Source organism: Polypterus senegalus, chromosome 11, assembly GCF_016835505.1.
Source record: "Polypterus senegalus isolate Bchr_013 chromosome 11, ASM1683550v1, whole genome shotgun sequence".
NCBI classification, from domain to species: domain Eukaryota; kingdom Metazoa; phylum Chordata; class Cladistia; order Polypteriformes; family Polypteridae; genus Polypterus; species Polypterus senegalus.
In genome coordinates, this window is record NC_053164.1 from 149,286,698 (window position 1) to 149,309,677 (window position 22,980).

Sequence of the window (22,980 nt, forward strand, 5' to 3'; positions counted from 1 at the left end):
GTGTGTGATCCTCAGAAAGTGGAAAAGACATTTTGAACACTTTTGTATAAAATTGGGATTAAACATACAGCTGCCTTTCATGCAACATTGCACTGGTGTATTATTAAAAGCAACCCTGTGAAATCCAGTGCTTTTAGCATTTCTGATCAGAGCTCATTCTCCTACATCTTTGCCATTATAAAGCTTTTTAATCACCATGAGGAACAGAATAATAATTCCAGCACTGTCACCTTTTCCAAAGGTTTATCCAATGGGTTAGAAGTTCCTTATAGTGTGCCTTCCACCAGTCAACAGTGTTTACAGTTTAGGTTGATATATTTCCACACACTTAAAGAGAAAAGCCTAAGTGATGTCATGGACTTCCCATCCTGACCCATGAACTGGTTGTCTAGAACCTCGCGATGAGGTAACTCAGTTATTCTTCAAAGCCTCAGACTCCACTCTTTTTATAAGCCTTTGATTCAAGGCTGTATGCTTGGCCTGCCAGTACCACTTAAAGTTGAAGAACCTTCTGTCAACAATGCATAAAAAGACTTTTCACTTAATAGCTTCCGACACCTGTCTTGATGAAGTAGAATCTCTTCTTCATCTACAGGTGAGAAACTGAACTCTCAAACCTGTTCTCACTATATCTTCACTGTTTGGGGTCTCTCAGGTTGGTCCAGGAGTTGCTCCCTCTGTTCAAGCCAACTTGCCACCAAATGTTTGAATGTGGTGTTTGGAAAGGTCCACGACTACCACAGAAATTCGGTCACCACTCTGATTCAGAACAGCCCATCGTGATGAAGTTCTTCTAGGCATCTTTCTGGGGATTTCTTGGCTGATTTGGCTACCCTGCATCTCATTGTGAAACATCATTCCCAGGCCAAATTGACATTTTTCACACAGGATTATTTTGAAAAATTGCTCTTTCCTCTACTCTAAGAACTTTGGAGGCAAGCAAGTCCCCCTGTCACACAAACAAAAATAAAATCTATCAAGATAGTCTAAACAGAGAATTCAAGACACAAGGTGACAGTTGGCAAATAATTCGCTGATGTTCAAATTCTGCAAGAGAAAAGGGGGTTCAGCTTTGATCTGAGTATTTGAGCAGAATGAGCCCACTGAAGAAACCCTTCAGAGTGAGACTCTTGCTCAGTTCACTCCCTTAGTTTGCAGAGTGAGTTGAATAGACTGAGTTATGAAAAGCTCCCTTTCAGATACACGCGTCTCTTACTTGGAGTTCGAATGAACGTAATTTACAGACCACACACCCAAATGACCTGTTTGGTACTGCAAACTGCAACCCTGGTCTTTCCGCTTCCAGGATGCAACTCTGACATGCTGTGGTACCTTTGCAGGATTTCATCATTCAAGATGGTATCCAGTTCAGAGTCTGGTACTACAGAATGTGTTGCTCTGCGTTTACAAAATGGCACCTTAACCTGATCTGCCTACAGCCTTCCAGAGTGGCATTAATAATCAATTTAACATTTTTACATGTTACACCTCTTAACATGATCCGAGTTCTCCTCCGCTTATTTCACATCCAGCTCCATTTCTTAACTTACTCGTGGGTAGTATACAGCAAGTCATGATGTCAAAGTACATCAGAGGAGAAAGGCAGGGATTGTTTAGCATAAGCAACATTGGCATTTGTCTAATCTGTTACGTCAGTTGTCACCTCATGCCAGTTCAACGGGAATTACCATTAGGAAGCAGCATGCAGTGTAGAAAGAAAGGCCTCCAAATCACTAGCATGACACGACACACAGCTGGAATGGCAGTCAGACATTAGAATAATGATTTGAATTTGTTCTGAGCCAGGGGTGCATCCAGATGCCATAGAGAGTGAGTCGGTCACTTGGTTCTGGGCAGAGACACTTCCGAATCAGGTCTTCGCTTCCTGAGAAGAAGAGAGAGAGATTTTAGCCAACAGTTATGTAGCATTTGTCATGTATCTGCTGGACAGTTTTGGCCAGGTATGTGTGTTATGCCAATTGCAGACATTCTTAGCATGCATCATCATATAGTGCTAGCCATTCAAGTAAAGTGGGCTGTAACTGCAAATAGCATTGAGAGGGTCGCTTGGTGTGGAGGGTTTCCATACGTAACCTTTAATCCACTGTACTTTGTCTTGAGTTTTTTTTTGATTATGCCATGTGTCTTTGACAGATGGAACACAGTGGTCATAGAAAAAATGTTGGGACACCAGCCGAATCGCTCCTTTAAATCTTTGCCAAGTCCAAACAACTTAAACAGGTGCTCAATGGTGCGTAGAATAATAACAGAACTTAAAAGTAATAAATGAAAGCAATCTGCCACATTCAAGGCTCTGCAGAGCGCTCTGTTCTGTTCTGCAGTCTGCTCTCTCCAGAATGAGATGACCCCTGCTGGGAGCGTCTCCGCTTAATAGGTGAGGGATAGGAAGAGGCGGAGTCGGTTGCTCCCAGTGGGCGGTTCCTCAGGGCTGAGGGATAAAGAGATGATATGGTCAGCGACAGCACCCCCTCGTCTCCCAGAATGGTAATGATTATGACCATGGAAGGTGAACTGGAGACATGCATGTGTGACACGTCATGTGAAAGGGACAAGATGACAAAACGCAATAGTAGTGTGTCTTATATAAAAGGACTCCATTGGCTAAAGGGCAGAGTGCGATAGTACAAAATAGGCTGTCTTTAAAGCCTGTGCATCTTGAAGAGCACTGTATAAATTACTGCTTGATTTTGAACCCTCCCTTTAAAAGACACACACACTCGATTGAAGGCTAAAATGTCTAAAAATGTGTGGCACTGCACATTAAGTTGGAGAAATAAGATCTTGGGTGTATACAGTGCCTTTTTACATGGCAGCCTGCGTACTTGGGGCTTACCTTCCGAAATGCTACTAAAGCAGTCAAGTTCACACAGGACAATCTGGTGCTCCTCTTGAAATGGCAGGAAGCCATGTAGCAGCTCGAAGAGCACAACCCCCAAAGCCCAGACAGTGCATGGCTCAGCTCGATATCGGCTGTATACAATCCACTCCGGAGGCTGGTACTGCAGGGCACCTGGGCATACAGAAGATAGGTCAACACAGGCCTGGTAAACAGCTGGAACTGGAATGAAGCAATGAGTGTCAACTCACCTGGAGGATACGTGTAATCATGGTCATGAAGGATGTCTCCATAACCAAAATCAATCAGCTTAATGCGACCTGTGCCCGGCTGGTACAAGATATTCTCCAGTTTGATGTCATTGTGCAGGACACCCCGAGTATGGCAGTGCAGGAAAGCCCCGACGATCTGACGGAAGGCAAGTCGCACCTTTTCTTCCCCCAAAACACGTTTCTTTTTGTACAGAAACTGGCAGAGGTCCATGCAGGACTTAAGCAGCTGCAGGACGATAATTACATATGTGGGTGTGATGACATAGTCCAACATCTGGATGATACTGGGGCAGGCGGGCGAGGCGCACACACGCTTCAGTAGCACCACCTCAGCAGGCAGCTCTTCCTTCTGATTGGGCTAGAAGAAGGCAAATGAGAAACAGTGGAAGTGAGAGATGCACCAAGCTGGGCTGGAGGAGAGCAGAGGTGAGATGAATAGAAAGAATGACTGAACTATAAAGAGAAGAGTAGGACTTGGGACAGTGGGCAGGCTGGAGCCCTGTTCCTCAAATTCCCAGGACCCACCTCTTCCAGCATGTCCGTGTCATTGAGAAAACTTATCTTGACAGCAACCTGAACATGAGAAGAGAAAGCAGTGATGAGACCTTGGCTAGGAGACACACATTTTGGGCTGAAGGCATTCCTGGAACTTCCAGGTTAATCATTGTAAAGAATGCAGTGTCAGCCTGGCACACGTTCGGATGAGAACAGGGGCTGATCACTCACATCTATGCTGTCAGCTTTCCTTTTGGCACGGCGGACTTCACCATAGGCTCCTTTGCCAAGTGTGCTGCCCAGCACATACTTCTGGAGAAGTGGCTTAAACTCTGTAAGAAAAAATGCCTATGCCAGTGAAGGCACCAGTGAGATTAGCCAGTGGTATGAGGAAAGCCCATTGGCACAAGCTACCTGGGTCTGTCCTGATCTGAGACAGAGATGGAAATTTGGGCGATTTGCCTTCAATATTCTTTTCTCCTTTCTTTCCTTCCTTCTCCTCTCCATCTTCATCCTCATCGTCTTCCTGCAAAACACATGTATGATTTATGGGTTCAATTAGAATGGAGGTGCACCAATGTGGAGCTCACATGAGAACTCACACTGCTGCTCAGCTGGCTAGAAGTGGATAATGAGATCCCCAGCTTCTGCTGATAGATGCACATCTTCCTCTTCATTCTTTGCAGCTTGCTGCGCTTTTTCTAGATAAGTGAACAAAAGAATGCTTTCCATTAATCCAGGTGGGCTCTTGTGCCCTAATGGTGCCCACCTTTGCATGATAGATAGAGCCTTTTTGATTAATAACAGCTGATTTCAGTCTCCCACTTCTCCTTCATTGTGTTCAGCAGCTCACCTTTGGTTTTTCAGTCTGAAAATCAGACATTGGGCCATTCAGAACATGCAGTGTTGTTCTTGTATGCCTGATAAGGTATCTACAGGGAGCTGCTAATCAGAAAGGGCATGCCTACGCATAGTGCAGTGCGATGGGGTTGCAGGGGCAAAGCCAGGGTGATGACTGGTGAGTAGAATTCATTCATGGCTTTCTCCTTTGGTCAGGCTATTAAAAGCAGGGAGCCCTGCTGAGGAGGTGATTGGACATTTAGTTATCTGGCCAACACTTTTATCTAAAGCGGCTTACAACTTTTGAGATACAATTGGGTACATTTCATTTGGAGCACAGGCAAGTAAAGTGACTTGTTCAGGATCACCCAGCGTCAGTGGTGGGACTGAACTCACAACCTTAGGGTTTGAAATCCAAAACCTTAACAACTGTGCCACACTGCCTACTAAGAAGCCACATGAAGTGCTTAAGGGTCTTTGCATTAAAAGGGGACAGTCTGCCCAAGTGTACTGAACTTGGGGGCCATGTTCAGCTTTTCAATGAACTACTCTTTATCTCTATACAATCTGCTACCTCTCCTGGGTGCCCCTCTTTGCCTTTGCACCCTGGCATGTAATTCCTCCTCGGGGCCACAGACGGGGGGCTACTTCTAAGTGACAGCATAACTAAAGCTTGGGAAGCAAGCAAGGCAGAGCAATCATTAACAGCAAACACCGTCTGTTAGGTAGAAGCAGGGAGCTGTGGTGTCTTTTCATTCCGAATAAAAGGAACAGCGACCGGGGGGAGACCTGCACTCTCATGCTGGCTGATGACACCCTAAAACTGCACACTGAAGTCAAGGAGTCCCCTCCAAAGACTGGCGTTACTATTCCTAAAGGTGGCCAGAGGGTTTACCGCTGCACATTTATGATTCCTTGCCAGCATTCGTCTCAGCCAGGGGCAGCACTTCTTTTTCTTCTTCTGTTCCTCTTCTTCCTTCTTGTTCTACAAAGCAAGATATGTGGACTTCATATGGTGGAGGAACAGGGTGAGAGTGAAAGTAATGTGGGGAAAAAACTCACAGTCAGATGAGAAAGCTGGCTGACCAGCCCAGAGCTCACTGTGTTAGAGGTCTGTAATTTTTTCCTAGTTTTATAGGAGCTCCTCTATCAAATCAAGTATTTTTACATTCACTTTGAAGGTTTTTGGAGTTACAGAATATAACCCTAGTCTATTCCTTTTCGTTTCAGTTATAAAAATATTTTTGAACTGTTTCATTCGCCATTTTGTAAGCTCACAGTTGCTGCTACTTTGGTTTCCTGTTGTTAGGGCAGACAGACAACAACATTATAAAATGTCTCTCATGAAAACACTTTGTTTGGCCTGAGGACTCAAAACCCAAATCTCCTTTTGCTTTTGCTAACTTTTCTATCATTGATATTAGGTGTTATTGAACTTAACTGTTGCGTTTTGACCACAAAATGTTTGTCTCACATTTTGGCTTAGATGCTCGCTTTTACTGACCTCCTGTTTTTGGCCCTTTTTCTGTCATGTCACTCAGCCAGGTTTCCTTCTCTGGCTAGAGTTCACATTCATGTATTATGTTTCTTTTAGGACAACTTGGGCTCTGCCCATCCTGTTAGGCATGGGGTGTCCAACTCTGGTCCTGGAGGGCCGCAGTGGCAGCAGGTTTTCATTCTAACCCTTTTCTTAATCAGTTAGCAGTTTTCACTGCTAATTAACTTCCTTTCCCTTCATTTTAATAGCCCTGTTTTTAAGGACTCAGTCCTCTGAATTGATTTGTTTCTTCATTAAATGGTAAGCAAACAAAAATGAGATGTGAAACAAGCCAACAGATGGCCAGCTAAACTGGGGCTTCAAACTCCAACCAATTTCACTCCAACCAGTTTCTTAATGAGAAGCCAATTCTTGCTGTTATTTAAAGCCATTAATGAATATCATGACTTGTTGCTGCTCTCATTCTGCCACAGCAAACTTGATTTTCTGTTTTTTCCCCGTCAAGATGTTTTGGTGACCTGAGCAAACCAACATGACCGAGACCTTCACCTTTCTTTATTTTCAGGTTAGCTGGTCTTGTGGAGGCTTGTTTTGTGTCTAATTATTGTTTAGCTGCTCATTAAGGAAAAAAAAAACAACTAAGGGGGTCTGAGTAAAACTAAGGCAAAACAAGTTAACCAGCAGCAGAAACAGCACACTAGTTAAGAAGATGGTTAGAATGAAAACCTGCAGCCACTGCAGCCAACAGAGTTGGACACCCCTGTGCCAGGCTTTAGTGGCACACCAGGCCTGTTAAAATAGCAGAGCAAACAGGGATGCAGGCATCTAGCTGCACAAATCCCCTGCTTGCATTCCAAACTAAGTGACTGAACCCCATCTTGTACCAGGATCTGATTGGATTTCATCCGATAACAAAAGTGTAAATGAGAGGTGACCTGACATCTCCCCAGAGGTTTCGCTGCAGACCTCTTCAGCCAGAAGGTGTGAAATGGCAAGGACTAAGACCCATAATTCAAAGGGTGACATCTAAGTTGAACAGAAGAACCTACCTAATAAAAGACATTGATTTTGTAATTGGAAGTGACTTTAATCCAATCAAGAGAAGTTATACATTCCCTTAAAACACAAAAAGAATCTCTGAGAAGGCTAGGGACACTTGTCTGGCTCTCTCAGGGGGGCTCCCACAGAAGCTCTGTTCTCACTCTATAAAATGACCGTCTAAAACTGAAACTATCTGAAACTAGAAGCTGATGAGCCATTCTCAGTTTGGGGTCTGCAACTGACAGTCTCTCTGCCAAGCCAAACTGTGGGCCAGGGGGCTGAAAAGGCTGACAAAAAAAATCTTCAGCATTTAAAATCTTGTGCCACAAAGAATAATGCTTTCTCCTATGATGTTGTAGAAGACACAGCAAAAGGGCCCAATAGCAGAAAGCAAACCAAGAAAGCGGCAGCACAGATCACCACAAACAAAAGAATATGCAGCAAGGAGAAAGAGAGCAGTCCAAACACAAGTAGAGGCCTCCGCGCGAAGCCTGAAGAGCAACTCCTTCACATAACACTGGACCCCATGAAACGATTTGTCTGTGCCAAGGCAAAGCAGAACTCTCAATACCAGTAAACAACCAGCCTATATGTTATATGTTTGGCTGCCTAGTCTGTCTGCACTCTGTCTTATGTGTCAATATATATGCAGCTATCACATTTATATCATTTCTGTGTTTATCAATAAATTGTATTATTCTGTTTCTTATAACGGGCGTGCCTTAGTTATCTTCGTATGAGTCTAATAACCGGAAACCTCAGAGAAAGGTAAAGAAAATAAAGTAGAAGCCTTACTGAATTATTTGATTAATTACCCCTGGGTGGGTGTCTTATTATTATTATTAATAATCAATACCTACACTCATTTGTTCATTTTTGGTTCTTTAATCTATGTTGATTATGTGCATCATTTTTTATTTTTGGTTTAGTCTGCGTGTATTATAAGTTGTCCTTGTTATGTTCCATATGTTTTGTGGGTGGTCCCCAAGAAGTGACACCACCAAGAACTGCCCCCCTGTGGTATAGCGGGTCCACAGCTCCCGTCCAAAGGCCAGTTTTAAATAAATAATCGCGGTGCTGAGGGGGCATGGTGGTTGAGTGGCTGAAGCAGTTCCAGGGAGATTCGTGGTGTGGGTGTTTCTCACCTAAGTGCACAGATGAGAAACTGTCTACATCCGTAATTGTTCCCAGGAGCTGCTGATTGCTACGGCTGCCACGTCCTCTTCATAAATAGAAGCGCGAGACGGTTTGGGGGAGAAAAAGAAACGGAGGTTTCGGGAGGGAGGGAGAAAGCAGGAAGCTGGAGAGAGAACCGGTGTGAGCGAGCGAGAGAGCGAACGCAAGTGTGTGCTCACAGACAGGCAAGCAGCTGGATAGTGACCCCAAGTAGTGGTGTTTGGCCGACACTCGGTGGGGCGGAAGGAACCGGTCGCTCCAGCTGAGCGATCAAGGAGCTGGAGTGACCAGAAATAGGACGGCTGGCTGTGTAAGGCCGAGAAGGCAGCGGGAGTCAGGAGGCTTGGGCGGTGAATTCCCTGACGTGGGCGTCCTGGTTGCCAGGGAAGCCAAGTCTCGGTCTGGAGAGTGTGCGACCAAAGCCAGGATTCGGGAGGCCTTCAGACCAGTGGAACCGGACAGTAGAAAGGTCAGCTGCTGAGAGGGCGGCTCTCCTGTTGCAGGGCCCAGATGGGAGAAGCAGGGGAGCCGCCACATAAAGAAGACACAGGGCTGCGTTGTTTTTAAAGGAGTCTGCTTCCAGCATTGTTTTAACCTCGTTGTTCTTAAAAGACTTTTTTTTTCTATTGGATTTTAACCTCCACAATAACACCTGTTTATATAGATTATTTATTTGATGATTTGAAAGCACTGTACTTATTTAATTTGGACTTTGTTTTGTTGGTTGTTTTTAATAAAAGCACTTGGCACTTTTTTACACCATCCCCTGGCTCCATTTGTTGTTCCTCACTGCCGAACTCATCGGTGGCATTACCGACAGTGACGGGTTCAAGGGCTCCAAGAAGCCAGACGGGAGCGTGAAGCGATCCCGCATCGTCACACCTCCGCCCTATAAATCTGGAGGGTCTTCCCCAGTTCCTGTAAGTGGGCTCTGGAATCGGTGAGTTAACTTGTGTTTTGCTGTGCTTGTGCCTTTGGTATATTTTGGGAGTTTGACCCTCTTGCTGTTTTTTAGGTTTAGGATTAGGTTTTATTTAATTATATAACACATTTAAAACAACTAAAAGTTGTCCAAAATGATTTGAATTGAATAAAGGCTAACAGCAAGAAATTGAAAACAGATGAGGAATTATTAAAAAGAAAAATCATACAAAAAAGGAAACGCTCTGGATTCTGTATTTGGACTCAGATGGAGCTTCACTGAGTTTGGAATACTTTTCAGAGGAATAAATCTTTCATTTTATAAAGATTTAGTGCTTGCCCTTTTTACTAGCTGGGGTTTAATACTGTAGTGCTATTCACCCCCTCTAGTGGGCATTATTGGAAGTGTTTGGGATTACAGGATTTGAAACTCTTTAGTGCTTAGGACCCCTAGCCCACAATATTCATTCTTTATTTATAGTCTACCTTTAACATGTTCAGTGTGTTTTGTGGGTGGACCTCAAGAGTTGAGGCCACCTACCAATCATCGCCAGTAACTGCCCTCGGCCCTATACATGTGGAGGGGCTTCCACAGCTCCTAGTGGTTCACTGGAGTCAGTGAGTCTGCAGGGTTTCTGCCTTTGGAATATTTTTGGAATTTCGACCTTCATGCTCCGTGTTTGACTAGATTTCTGGGTTACAGTATTGGGACTTTGTTTGCCTTGGATTACCTTAGTGTTTTTCAGCAATTCCTTTTGTGTCAAGTGCTCCACAGAGCTCCACTGTTATAGAAGAACATTTTGTGAGAATAAACCTTTTATTTTAAAAGGATTTGGTGCAATGTATGGGCAAATACTATCAAGGGTTTGACTGTGATACCACTCTCTAGTGGGCATTTTTTGAAACTTATTAGGATTTCTGTGCTTTGGGACTCCAAGTTCACAACATTTTCTGGCTTTGTCATTTCCTTGCTCAATCTCAAGCCCTGTTTGTTTACAGAGATATTACACTGCATGGAAGAGTTGGTCATTTCCAATAACTTTACTGTTAACAGGGGAGAATTAAATTCCGAGGAGAGTTTCTGCACTGGACACAGTGCTAACAGGACGGCTGGGCTATTCAGCAGCAATGCAGGATGTTTATCCTACTGCCATCAACAACAATAATGTATTTCTTGCATACCGGTAACCCAAAATCACACAAGGAATGCATTAAATGCTTTTTGATAGCCAATTGCCTTGACTCCTTAAGATGACCAGAAAAAAATGTAAAAAAAAAAAAGTCATTGAAGGAAAAAAATGGAAGAAATCTAAGGAAAGGCAATTCAGAGAGACCACTTTCCAGGTAGGTTTGGACGAGCAATGGGTGTCAACACATGGGGCAAATACAATACACAAAACAGAGCCTAAGTGATCCTCTTCACAGAGATAGATGGCTTGCCACCTCAGAAATACAATAGTTCACGCTACAATGCAAAACGCAAGAACAAATTACACCACTCACTAAATACAGAACTATCACATATGAAGAGACAGATTTGTTTAAATACAACAGAAACAAATACAACCTAACGTTTCCACCTTCGCACCAACTAGGCACATTTCTGCATTCTTACAGATGAGAATCTTACCAGTGGATAAACTCGGTTCCGCTTCAGTAGTCTGAAGAAGTAGGTCTGCAACGAGATACAAGTGTTACACAGAAATGGCACAGGAGGTCACACTCAAGCACATCTTTATACAAACGTTGAAGGTTCAACACAGACAGCCATATACTGCCCATATACTCTAACACTAACACTCATGCGTCCATCCAGGTATCATCGTCGTTTCTGTTTTGCGCCCGATGCGCGCTGGAATTGGCGCCACCCCCATCCACCCTAGTCCCCACGTGACCGTGCTCAGGATTAAGCGTATGGATGTCATTGTATTCTGTTTCTGGGCACCTTACAGACTGCAATCTTTTACAAAAGCGCTACGTTGTTCCTGTTTTTTCTGTGTAATTTCGAGTTCTTGATAAACATTTTGAAAACAATTTATTAACGTTACGATTGTATGTGATCTGGCTTGTCAAAGAAATATTATATTCACAGGGTGAACGAAGAGAGTCTGAAGGCTACATTAAAATGTAAAAGACTTTGGAAACATAAAGTGGGGCATATTAAATATTCCTGTAGTCAGCTGCAAGCATTGCGGTCACTTGATGCTTAAGGAGCTTATTTGACACTGGAAAGGACGAAGAGCCAGAGCAAGGATAAAAGTAAGCATTCAGAAATGGCCTTCCTCTATATTAGGTCCACTTTCATGTGGGAGGGGGGTCATTTAGGCGAGATGAGCCCCCCAAAATACCACGTCAAGAACCCCGCACCACATGCACACTTTTTGGCTATACCGGCAAGTGGAGTGAGTGACCAAGGCGATCGCCTTAGATGGAAATTTCATAAGGGCGGTATTGTCAGAAAATCAATAGGTTCATTGTGAAACGAAAGAATTACATAATCCTTATTTGTATATTTAAAAATCGTGATACAATAACGCATTACACAGTTCGCATCTTGCCACTCATGAGCGTACGAGTCAAATCGCCGCATGCGCATTTAGAAGCTTCACTTCGGCCCAAAGTATTGCCATTCATTTTCTTGACATTTTACATATAGTTATAGACAGGGCCTGCGCCACCATTAAGGTGAATTAAAAATTAGTCTAGGACGCAGATCATAAGATGGGGGGAACCCAGCCGCGTGGGTTACCTATTGAACAGTCGTTTGGCGCACTAATTAGCTTGGCCTAGGGTGCCAAATAACCTATCACCGGTACTGGCTATAGATACTGTGTATTGGGGCTGTCTATCTATTATTATTATTATTATTATTAGTATTATTATTATTATTATCTATTTTGTAACCAATAGTTTTTGGCACCTCCATCCTTCCGTCTGGCTTGGCATCCAAGCACATCGTATTGGATATATACAGTACTGATATGGTCATTTTGTAGTATTTTGGTAATTTTTCGAATCTGTTTAAGGTGTCAGTCTTAATGTCTGTTAAAAGTAACAGACCGCGCGTGCTTAACGTTTTAGTTTAAGGGACAGAGGATAAAACAGTTAGTAGCGACGTGCAGGAGGAGCAACACAGCCGGGGTTGGTTTTTCAAAGATACGCAGGGCAGGTAATTGGCGCCAATAAATGGCCTCTAGTGTGTGTGTGTGTGTGTTCGTCCTGTGATGGTGTTTCTCCTGCCTTGCCCCCTTCTGCTTCCTGACATTGGCTCCTGCTGGCCCGTATTACCCATTTTACATGTTTACTGTTTCAAAGCTAATCTTTTTTCATTGTTTTACATTATTTTAAAAACCAGAAATATCGGTTAGTGTGTGATGATAGAGAATGCGCCGTTTCGTGAAGCCTGAACAGAAATACGTGTTGTATGTGAATTAAAGTCTCATCTCATGCCTAGTAAGGATAAATGGAGTTTACAGAGCGTGAGTAGCAAAATGTTGCCTCAGTATTTAACGCACAGTTAAATAGGACGATTTTTAGGACTTTACTGCACCCGCCACACCGGCCGCATTTCCGATGCCCCCTTTACTACTTTGGTCTGGCGCCGGGGCTGCCGCATAGAATGAGGAACATTCGATCACTTTCGAATAAAATGGATGAGTTGTCACCTGTCCCTTTCATGGCGAGTCACAGCACGTTCAGGTGCTGTTGCATTTTGGGTATTGCAGAGAACTGCCAAACCTCTTATTCCAGACACTATTGTAATGCTGGACAGATTTCTTCTGATATGATCAACCCGCAGTGGAAAAAAAAGCAAGAGGGGAAACTGGGGAGATGAGTTCCATCATCCTGATGAATGTTTGTATTCCTCCCTCTGCAGTTTGGCCCCCAGCAACTCAAATGATTCTGTCTTTTATCAGCTCTCTAATGATGGAACACTCTGAAGAGGTGATGACCTTGATAAACTTCCATTAATATCTGGCAGGCTCTTTTTTTACACAAGCTGGACCTGCTTTATTTAAATTTTAAATGTCTTTAAATATAAACTGGGCAGTTTTGATCATAATCTGACTGTCATGTCTAAGCTATGCTGGGTTTCTCCTCCAGGCTGAGGTTCAAATGTTTGTTTATTGTCTCTTTTGTTCATTCTTGATTCTTTGATTTATGTTGGATATGTGCATCATTCTTTATTTTTGATCTTGTCTATGTGTAAAACATGCCTTTGTCGTGTGTGTTTTTGTGGGTGGTCGCCATAAAAACGGAGACTTCTGCCAATCAGTGCCAGGAACTGCTATATAAATCCAGAGGGTTCTCCAGCGGTCCTGACAGTTCATTGTGAATGCGGTTGAAAATTAGAGAGTTTACTTGTGTTTATTGTTCTTCTGTGTTTATTGGATTTTCTACTTTCTGCTCTGTGTTTAGACCTTGCCTTGGAATTTGATTCCATTTTGCCTTTGTGCTCCATGAAGCTTCATTGTGGTTGGAGAATATTTTTTGTAAAGAATAAATCTTTTATCTTATAAGCATTTTGTGAGGCCCTTTTGTGTCCAGTCACAATTTTTTAACAGGAATCCCTCTCTAGTGGGCATTTTTGGAAGTGCTTTCCATTCCATCTGAACTAGTGTGGTGCTGAGGTATCACCCGTTGTATGGTTGCACTCGGGTCCTAATCTTGGATCCTGAGTTGGTTTGTCGTGTGGTGAGTGCAGCAATGTGCTGTTTCAGCGCGTGCTCCTAACCTCTCTCTCTCTCTCTCTTTTGGGACTTACACGTACTTTGGAACTCCTAGTTCCCAACACTGATCATTGTTCTCCCACATACAAACCTTTTATCAGACGGCAACAATATATCAGTAGCCAGTCCAGAGGTTCTTGTGTGTTAGGTGCAGGATGTTGTTTGTTTTACTATTTCTATTTTTCTTGAGTTTTGTCAGAATTTCCCCTTGGGAACACATATCTATCTATCTATCTATCTATCTATCTATCTATCTATCATTTCTGGTTCATATCTTGCAGCCTGGAACATCTGGAATTCTCCGCCCAAACACCGCGTGTATGGAGTTTGCAAGTTCTCCATGTGTTTTCAGGGGTATTCGCCAGGAATAATTGAACATTAGAACATTAGCACATTATAATACTCTAGACGAGAACAGGCCATTCAGCCCAACAAAGCTCGCCAGTCCTATCCACTTGTTTCCTCCAAGAAAACATCAAGTCGAGTTTTGAAAGTCCCTAACGTCTTACTGTCTACCACACTACTTGGTAGCTTATTCCAAGTGTCTATCGTTCTTTGTGTAAAGAAAAACTTCCTAATGTTTGTGTGAAATTTACCCGTAATAAGTTTCCAACTGTGTCCCCGTGTTCTTGATGAGCTCATTTTAAAATACAAGTCTTGATCCACTGTACTAATTCCCTTCATAATTTTAAACACTTCGATCATGTCACCCCTTAACTCAAACTGCAAAGGCTCATCTCCCTTAATCTTTCCTTATAATTCAACCCCTGTAGACCTGGAATCAGCCTAGTCGCTCTTCTCTGGACCTTTTCTAGCGCTGCTATGTCCTTTTTATAGCCTGGAGACCAAAACTGCACACAGTACTCAAGATGAGGCCTCACCAGTGCATTATGAAGGTTGAGCATAACCTCCTTGGACTTGTACTCCACACATCGTGCTATATAACCAAACAATCTGTTAGCCTTCTTAATGGCTTCTGAACACTGTTGGGAAGTTGATAGCTTGGAGTCCACTATGACTCCTAAATCCTTCTCATAAGGTGTACTCTCGATTTTCCGACCGCCCATTGTGTATTCAAACCTAATATTTTTACTTCTTATGTGTAATACTTTACATTTACTGACATTAAATTTCATCTGCCACAAATCTGCCCAAGCCTGTATGCTATCCAAGTCCTTCTGTAATGATATAATGGATTCCAAATTATCTGCTAATCTACCTATCTTGGTATCATCTGCAAACTTAACCAGCTTGTTACTTATATTCCTATCTAAATCATTTATATATATTTAAAATAGCAGCGGCCCTAGCACTGACCCCTGTGGAACACCACTCTTAACATCGGCCAGTTCTGATGAGGTTCCTCGCATCATCACCCTCTGCTTCCTGTGTTTGAGCCAATTCTGCACCCATCTAAAAACATCACCCTGAACTCCCACTTCTTTTAACTTGATGCCCAACCTCTCATGTGGCACCTTATCAAATGCTTTCTGAAAGTCCAGATAAATAATATCATAAGCTCCACTTTGATCATATCCTTTTGTTGCCTCCTCATAGAATTCCAGCATGTTAGTAAAACACGACCTCCCTCTTCTGAACCCATGCTGACTATTCAGAATAACTGCTGTCCTTGCCATGTGTTGCTCAATCTTATCCTTAATAATTCCTTCCATTAATTTTCCTGTGATGCTTGTTAAGCTTACTGGCCTATAGTTGTTTGGATCTGCCCTGTCACCCTTTTTATATAATGGGATGATATGGAATCTCTCCAGTGCTCAGTGACTTCCTAAAAATATGTGTCAAGGGTTTCAAGTGAGCAAGCTTGTTACAAATGGAATAACTGGATATGAATGAGGTATCTTTCCTGCAGCCAAACTTCAAAATGTCACTACTTTAGCTTGACTTATAAAAAGCCTAAGATTTCTTACTCTGCATGAAGGCCAAAACAACACTTGTAAAGCAAGCTCTACTCTCAGAGTGAAGTGAAAGTTCCATTCGAGCCCACCACAAAGGCACACAATTGTTCTGCCACAATCCAAACATGGACAAGTTACACGGATGTATTTGTGAGTCTGCTGTGCTGGAGCCGAACTGGCATCCTGTCCAAGGCAGCTTCTTGTCTAACGCTCAGTACTGCCCTAATACCCACTGTCCTCACATTCTATTTATGAAATAAAAAAATGAATGCCAGCACAATCCATATGACACATTATGGGTGATAAAGGAGGCAAAAGCAGCAGTGGCATTGCTTGGCACGAGGTGACCAGTCGGAAGGGATGGATTTTCTTCAGGAGCCTTTACTGAGTCAGACCTTTTGACACTGTAATGCTGAAGGTGGTACCCTGAATTAATAATTTAGGTGTAAAAAAGGTAAATGGCAACAGACTAGCGACTCCAGCATCTAACGGGACAGTGTCGGGTCTCGGGCACTTTCAGGCTGCAGACGCCCCTTCGGACTTTTTATTGACTACAACTCTGGTTGAGTCTCTTTCACACGGCGACTTTCGTGCCCGTCAGCATGCGGCTTATTGTTTGCCCGAAAACTAAAAAAAAATGGTTCACATTATGTTAGAGCTACCGTCTATTTTATATATCGGCCCCCTGTATAGTTCGGTCAGATTCGACTCCACTCCTGGACAAATGGTTCAAAAACGAAGGGTAGAGTTTTTTGGACATGACGCAGCTCTGTGTGTGTCACAGGTGTGCCTGAAAGCGACTGAGATCCTGGAGGGTCCGCAGAGCCCGCTGAGCGCTCCGCTCACCAGAAAGTCCATGTGGCAAAAACGCCGTCTCCCAGGGTGACTCGGCGCCGGCAGCCCAATGTCTACAATAAGTGCGACAGGGCAAGTACCATCAGTGATAACGGGGGTCAAGGAACACTCCAGCGAGGTGTGGTGGCACTGTGCATTAAGTCGTTATACGGAGGCCCTCGATCCTCGCGTTAACCGGGCTATACTTGTCACGTCCCGCGGGGGCACCTCCGACCACAGGACTCCTTCCGGCACCCAGCTGTTTCGGTTAACGCAGTTTATTTTGATTCTCTTGCCCGATGACGCGAGTGTGTTCTTACCGTATACGTTTAAAATCGCAATGTGACGGCGATATGTTTTAAACTTCCCAATAGTGAAAACTCTAGCAAAATGACACCTTTCATTGGCTAACTAAAAAAATTACAATATGCAAGTTGTAATCTTTTCAGTTAGCCAATAAAAGGCGTCATTTGCTTGACTTTTCACTACATTCACAATGGCTAACACGGTACAACACCCTATTACTACAAATCTCCCAGTATAACCAGTAAATAGGCACTGGTGAAAAATAAGGTGCGGGACTCCCGGCGGCAGCGCTCACTGCGAGGCTTCAGTTTGCTCTGCCCACGTTTCACTTTAGTGTCCTCACACAGACGTCCTTAATTTGTTTTATGCAAATAATATGAATTCAATACAAGTTCAAATAGTCCCGAGAAAGTGGAAATTATAATCAAACTATACCTGGCACATTGTGGAGTACCATGGGTTAACGCCACGAGCTGATATCCATCCACTTTCCAACCCTCTGAATCCGAACACAGGGTCACGGGGGTCTGCTGGAACCAATCCCAGCCAACACTGGGCGCAAAGCAGGAACCAATCCCGGGCTGGGTGCCATCCCACCGCAGGACACACACAAACACACCCACACACCAAGCACACACTAGGGCCAATTTAGAATCGCCAATCCACCTAACCTGCATGTCTTTGGGCGGAAACCCACGCAGACACGGGGAAAACATGTAAACTCCCCGGGAAGCAAACCCGGGTCTCCTAACTGCGAGGCACCAGTGCTACCACTGCTTGATATGCAAATGTTAAATTCTGTTACTATTCTTTAAAATAAAACAACTTGTGCCTACTTAAAGAATCGGCTTTCCTTCCAGTCTTGCAACAGGAACCTTGAGCTACAGACAGTGGGTGCAGGAAATGACTGAACGAATTAAGGGAAGATAAAGACTAGTCAGGTGCGCAACCGCCTGGCCATTTCCCAGACCCATGAAAGTCAGGTGAAGTAATGCCTTCGAAAGTTTTTTAAACACAGCACTACAAGTCACTCATATTGTATCTGATTTAATTATATTGTTTTTTTGAGAAATGCCACGCCACCCTCTAGATCACACTTCTCAGCCTCCCTGGAAAAGTCTATTCGGGGGTCCTGGAGAGGAGGGTCCGTCGGATAGTCGAACCTCGGATTCAGGAGGAACAGTGTGGTTTTCGTACTGGTCGCGGAACAGTGGACCAGCTCTGCACCCTTAGCAGAGTCCTGGAGGGTGCATGGGAGTTTGCCCAGCCAGTCTACATGTGTTTTGTGGAATTGGAAAAGGCGTTCGACCGTGTCCCTCGGGGAATCCTGTGGGGGGTACTCCGAAAGTATGGGTTACCGGACTCCCTGGAGGGCTGTTCGGTCCCTGTACGATCTGTGTCAGAGCTTGGTCCGCATTCCCGGCAGTAAGTCGAACCCATTTCCAGTGAAAGTTGGACTCCGCCATGGCTGTCCTTTGTCACCGATTCTGTTCATAACTTTTATGGACAGAATTTCTAGGCGCAGCCAGGGCGTTGAGGGGGTCCGGTTTGGTGGACTCAGGATTGGGTCACTGCTTTTTGCGGATGATGATGTCCTGTTTGTTTCATCAGGCCGTGATCTTCAGCTCTCTCTGGATCGGTTCGCGCAGCTGTGTGTGAAGTGGCTGGGATGGGAATCAGCACCTCCAAATCCGAGACCATGGTCCTCAGCCGGAAAAGGGTGAAGTGCCCGCTCAGGGTTGGGGGAGAGATCCTGTCCCAAGTGGAGAAATTCAAGTATCTCGGGATCTTGTTCACGAATGAGGGAAGAATGGAGCGTGAGATCGACAGGCGGATCGGTGCGGCATCCGCAGTGATGCGGGCTCTGTATCAATCTGTCGTGGTGAAAAAGGAGCTGAGTCGCAAGGCAAAGCTCTCAATTTACCGGCCGATCTACGTTGCTACCCTCACCTATGATCATGAGCTATGGGTAGTGACCGAAAGAACGAGATCGTGAATACAAGCGTCTGAAATGGGTTTCCTTCGCAGGGTGTCTGGACTTTCCCTTAAAGATAGGGTGAGGAGCTCAGTCATCCGGAAGGGACTCAGAGTAGAGCCGCTGCTCCTTTGCATCGAGAGGAGTCAGATGAGATGGCTCGGGCATCAGATCAGGATGCCTCCTGGACGCCTCCCTGGTGAGGTGTTCCGGGCACGTCTAACCCGGAGGAGGCCCCGGGGAAGACCCAGGACACGCTGGAGGGACTATGTCTCTCGGCTGGCCTGGGAACGCCTTGGGATTCTCCCGGAAGACCTATAAGTGGCCAGGGAGAGGGAAGTCTGGACATCTCTGCTCAAGCTGCTGTCCCCGCGACCCGATCTTGGAAAAGCGGAAGAGGGAGGATGGATGAATGGATGGATGGATGCACCATGCCATACCATTTTCGAAACCCACCTAATCCTGAGCAGTGTTGCGATTTTAATTCTAACAATTCGCGGTTTTACCAGCCTGCACATAGTTAGCCAACTGGGACACGCCCCTCCCTCGATTATCCAATAGAACAGGACACTGAACAGTCGGTCCCACCTATAGGTTAGAAGGGTCCGGCTGCAGGCCACAGACTTGGCCTTCCACGCCCCCTATTGGAGACCTCCTGCTGCCTTCCACAGTCCGCGCCTCAACCCAGAAGGAGAAAAGCCGCTGTATAGTTTTTCCAATTCGAAAAAGAAAAGGAGCTGAAAACGTTTTCCGACACGGAACAATGGCACAATTGAAACTTTAGATCCATTAAACAAAACTAATGAGATGTACGATTATATACTGTATAGCGAATCCAAGTGTTCTCTGTTTATCGTCATTACTGACATATCGTATTTTTAAGCATATCGTTTTATTTTGTACCTCTTGTATTACTTCTTTTTAATATTTGCCATATTATTTCATCTATATTAACTTTTTCACTTATTTATGAGATGTTATGTAGAGAATCTGCAATGTTAGTGTACAATGTGAAAAGTATTTATGTTTATCGTCATCGTATGTCTTATTTAACTTGATTTTTCTGTAGTTGTTAGCTAATTATAAAAGCACGTTAGGGCTTTCTGCCAAATTAGTATTACATATTATTTTTGTCTTGATTTCCACAGTCACATATCTCCATAAAGGCAGAGGATATAAAAACAACTTTGATTACATTGATTAAATATCCAAATGAATCCAAGTGCCCTCTTTGTAAAAAGCAAAGAGACTACAACATCCTGCGGCCTGCCTTAAGAGTCATGACGACCACATTGCCAAGTATGCAGGTAGTGTATGTATGCCAGGAGTGTGTGCTTGCAAACAATACTGACGTTTAGATTTCTGAACTGGAACTTTTTTTTTTAATACAGTTTAAAAAGCTGAGCATTTTCCGTTGTTTGGCAGGTTTTTGCTATTTACAGATGTAACACAGGGTGTGTCCCAAGTGGCCAATTCTATTGTTGTTTTTTTTTTTTAAGTCATTGTCAACAGTTTACTGTATGTCAGTTTTTAATATCTTTGATTATTTTTTTTTTTACGCCTTGTATTATGGCCTTCCTAGGGCGTGCTTGGTGTGTGTGCGCCCTGTGGTGGGCTGGCGCCCTGCCCAGGGTTTGTTTCCTGCCTTGCACTCTGTGTTGGCTGGGATTGGCTCCAGCAGACCCCCGTGACCCTGTAGTTAGGATATAGCGGGTTGGATAATGGATGGATATATTAGGGTCTTCCAAGTTAGATGAATAGCCATGACTGTGAAATTTCCATGTTGATGGTATGAATATTTCATAACTATCTTTTTTTGTATGTCTGCATTTAATGTTGTGACCAGGTTTCCAAAGGACCATTTTGTGGTGCCTCTGTATTTCATCCTTGAGGCCTCCTTCAGTTTTAACGAGGTGTGTCTTAACTTTAGTCCTCTCTTCCTTCATTGTAGTATTTAGCCTATATAGGGAGGATTATATCTGGTTGCTGGTTCCCGTTTTTGTCACCTTCTACAATTTGTGTTGGATATTTGTGTTATGTTTATTATATTATTATTATTTTTTTTTAATTTCAGCATACTGTCCATAGTGGTTTTGAAGTTCCAGAAATGCCTACCTTTCAAAATCCAGATATTTTAAATGTATGTTTATAATGGTTTGCATAAATATTTTTGTAACATTACTGTAAACTCCTTTTAACAACATGACTCTACTCAGTTCTCTTTAGAATGACATGCTGGCTTTGTGGAAGTGCTGCTGTAGAATGTTACTTGAGAACTCCAGCCCAAGGGGTAAATGACATTTAAATTTCCTTTAATAACTTCTATTCACTTCTGTGGTAATATGACAAATAAACTTACTCATACTGTAAATCAAAGATAAATAGTCATAATGTTTCCCATTATAAACTTAGTGCTTCTTTTTGAAATCACTGAAGTAACTGCTCACATCGGACTGAGAGAGCAAACGCCTTTCTAAATGAAGGCCAAGAATCAAACAAAAAATTAGAAGGTACAGAAGTAATGGACAACCAGGACAGGGTCATTTATTGTGCTTATTGTTTTGGTTCTTTTTTAACATTTCCTTAGGTAAATATAATTTTCTCTGTTTTCAGGTTTAGACTTTGTCTTCTTATTAATGGCGCAATAGAATAAAGACTTGGCACTACATCTGAAATAAAAAAAAAATGTCTTGCTATTCTGTTCCATAGCACTGAGTTTTGCAGGTTTCAGGTCTTTTCTTTTAGAAGAAACATCAGCCTCCCTTCTCCAACATCCAGCACAGGGCACTGATGAGACGGTACAGACACCTCATTTTATAAACTTCCATAAGAAAGATGAATTACATTTTGTTGATGCTGGCTTGCAATGCCTATGGTATAGTGAATAAAATGTATAAAAAGACTTCATGCTTGTCTCAGATGCCGACTGTTAATCATTAAGCAGTAGGAGTCAAAGCCCAAAAGACTAACAGCCTGTTTTACATCTTCTGACAAACTGGACTGAAACTCTTAAAGGCCTTAAAACATTTGAAATGCATTGTGTGCTGTGTTAATAATAGTGTATGGTAAGAAACATTGAAGACTTGTAGAGTCTGTGATCGAAGGCAGTAATGTTAATAATGTATAACAAATTAAATATATGTACTTTTTTTTTTTTTTACTTTCCTTACATTCCTTATAAATGTGGAAGGCTATAAGCTTTATGATGACCATTTAAAGAATTTTCTTTCTTTAATAAAACTTTACAACACAGAATCCTTCCAGCATTTTACCGAGGCAGAGAAGTGGTGTGCTGAGAACATTTCTGTGTTCAGGGGGCACATCTCACTCCCTGCATTACTGTCAATGGACAAAGACGACATTGAGGAGTCCCTTCAGAAATTTGATTTGCTATCTGAATTTCCAGAAGAGGAGGAGAAGGAATATGTCTTTAGAAGAAATAAGACTTTAATGATGACTTAAAAATGGCCTGTCCTGGAGCAGAGCTCATATAATAAGGTGAGCCATTCTAGAGAAAAGGAGCAGCCACAGCAAACACCCGATTCCTCCTTTGCTTCAGCCTTGACCTCGGCACAACTAAGAGCATCGACCTAGTAGATCGCAGGGCTCTTGTTGGCACATACAAGTGAAGAGGTTCCAAGAGGCAAGATGGGGCTGATCCACTCAAACATTTGAAAACAAGAAATAGAATTTTAAAATCAATTCAGAAATGGACCTGAAGCCAATGTAGCAAGGTCAGTATTGGTGAAATATGGTCACACTTACGAGAGCCTTCAATAAGCAAACAGCAAAGCTGTGGAATAGTTGTAGGTACTGTAACAAGGCCTGACCAACACCTACATACAAAGAACTGCAGTAGACCAAATGAGATGCTGTAAAAGCTTGGATGGCCTTTTCAAGATCACTGAAAGAAAGAAAAGCGTTTACCTTAAAGTCTCAACTGGAAAAGCTTCATTTAACCTCACAATTTATGTTTGTCAAGTTTGAATGAGCTGTCACAGATCACACCTGGGCTAACTGAAGCTTTATGATACGTATATGGCAAGGGGTCCAAGAGCAACATGAGAGACACTCAAACTTTCTTAACTTTTGGACACCATGATCACAGTTTTATTATCA

General features: G+C 43.2%; 1 protein-coding gene across 1 annotated transcript; it reads right to left on the bottom strand.

Moving 5' to 3' along the window:
• Positions 1-1,406: 1,406 nt before the first annotated feature.
• Positions 1,407-9,053, bottom strand: LOC120538618 (serine/threonine-protein kinase pim-2-like). Its single transcript, XM_039768004.1, has 7 exons — positions 8,994-9,053; positions 4,227-4,325; positions 3,856-3,972; positions 3,655-3,702; positions 3,109-3,487; positions 2,855-3,031; positions 1,407-1,885 (listed from the first exon to the last, which is right to left on the bottom strand). The coding sequence occupies exons 1-7, from the start codon at positions 9,051-9,053 to the stop codon at positions 1,767-1,769; spliced, it is 999 nt and encodes a 332-aa protein (XP_039623938.1). The 3' UTR covers positions 1,407-1,766.
• Positions 9,054-22,980: the final 13,927 nt, after the last annotated feature.

What these genes read in the sequence shown, in the direction of transcription:
- LOC120538618 (XM_039768004.1), bottom strand. Translation starts at nt 9,053, where the DNA reads ATGCGGGATCGCTTCACGCTCCCGTCTGGCTTCTTGGAGCCCTTGAAC. An exon ending in GGAAAGCTGACAGCATAGAT is followed by an intron (nt 3,703 to 3,855) that starts GTGAGTGATCAG and finishes TCTCATGTTCAG; the next exon opens with GTTGCTGTCAAGATAAGTTT. An exon ending in CTTTAGTAGCATTTCGGAAG is followed by an intron (nt 1,886 to 2,854) that starts GTAAGCCCCAAG and finishes TCTTCTTCTCAG; the next exon opens with GAAGCGAAGACCTGATTCGG.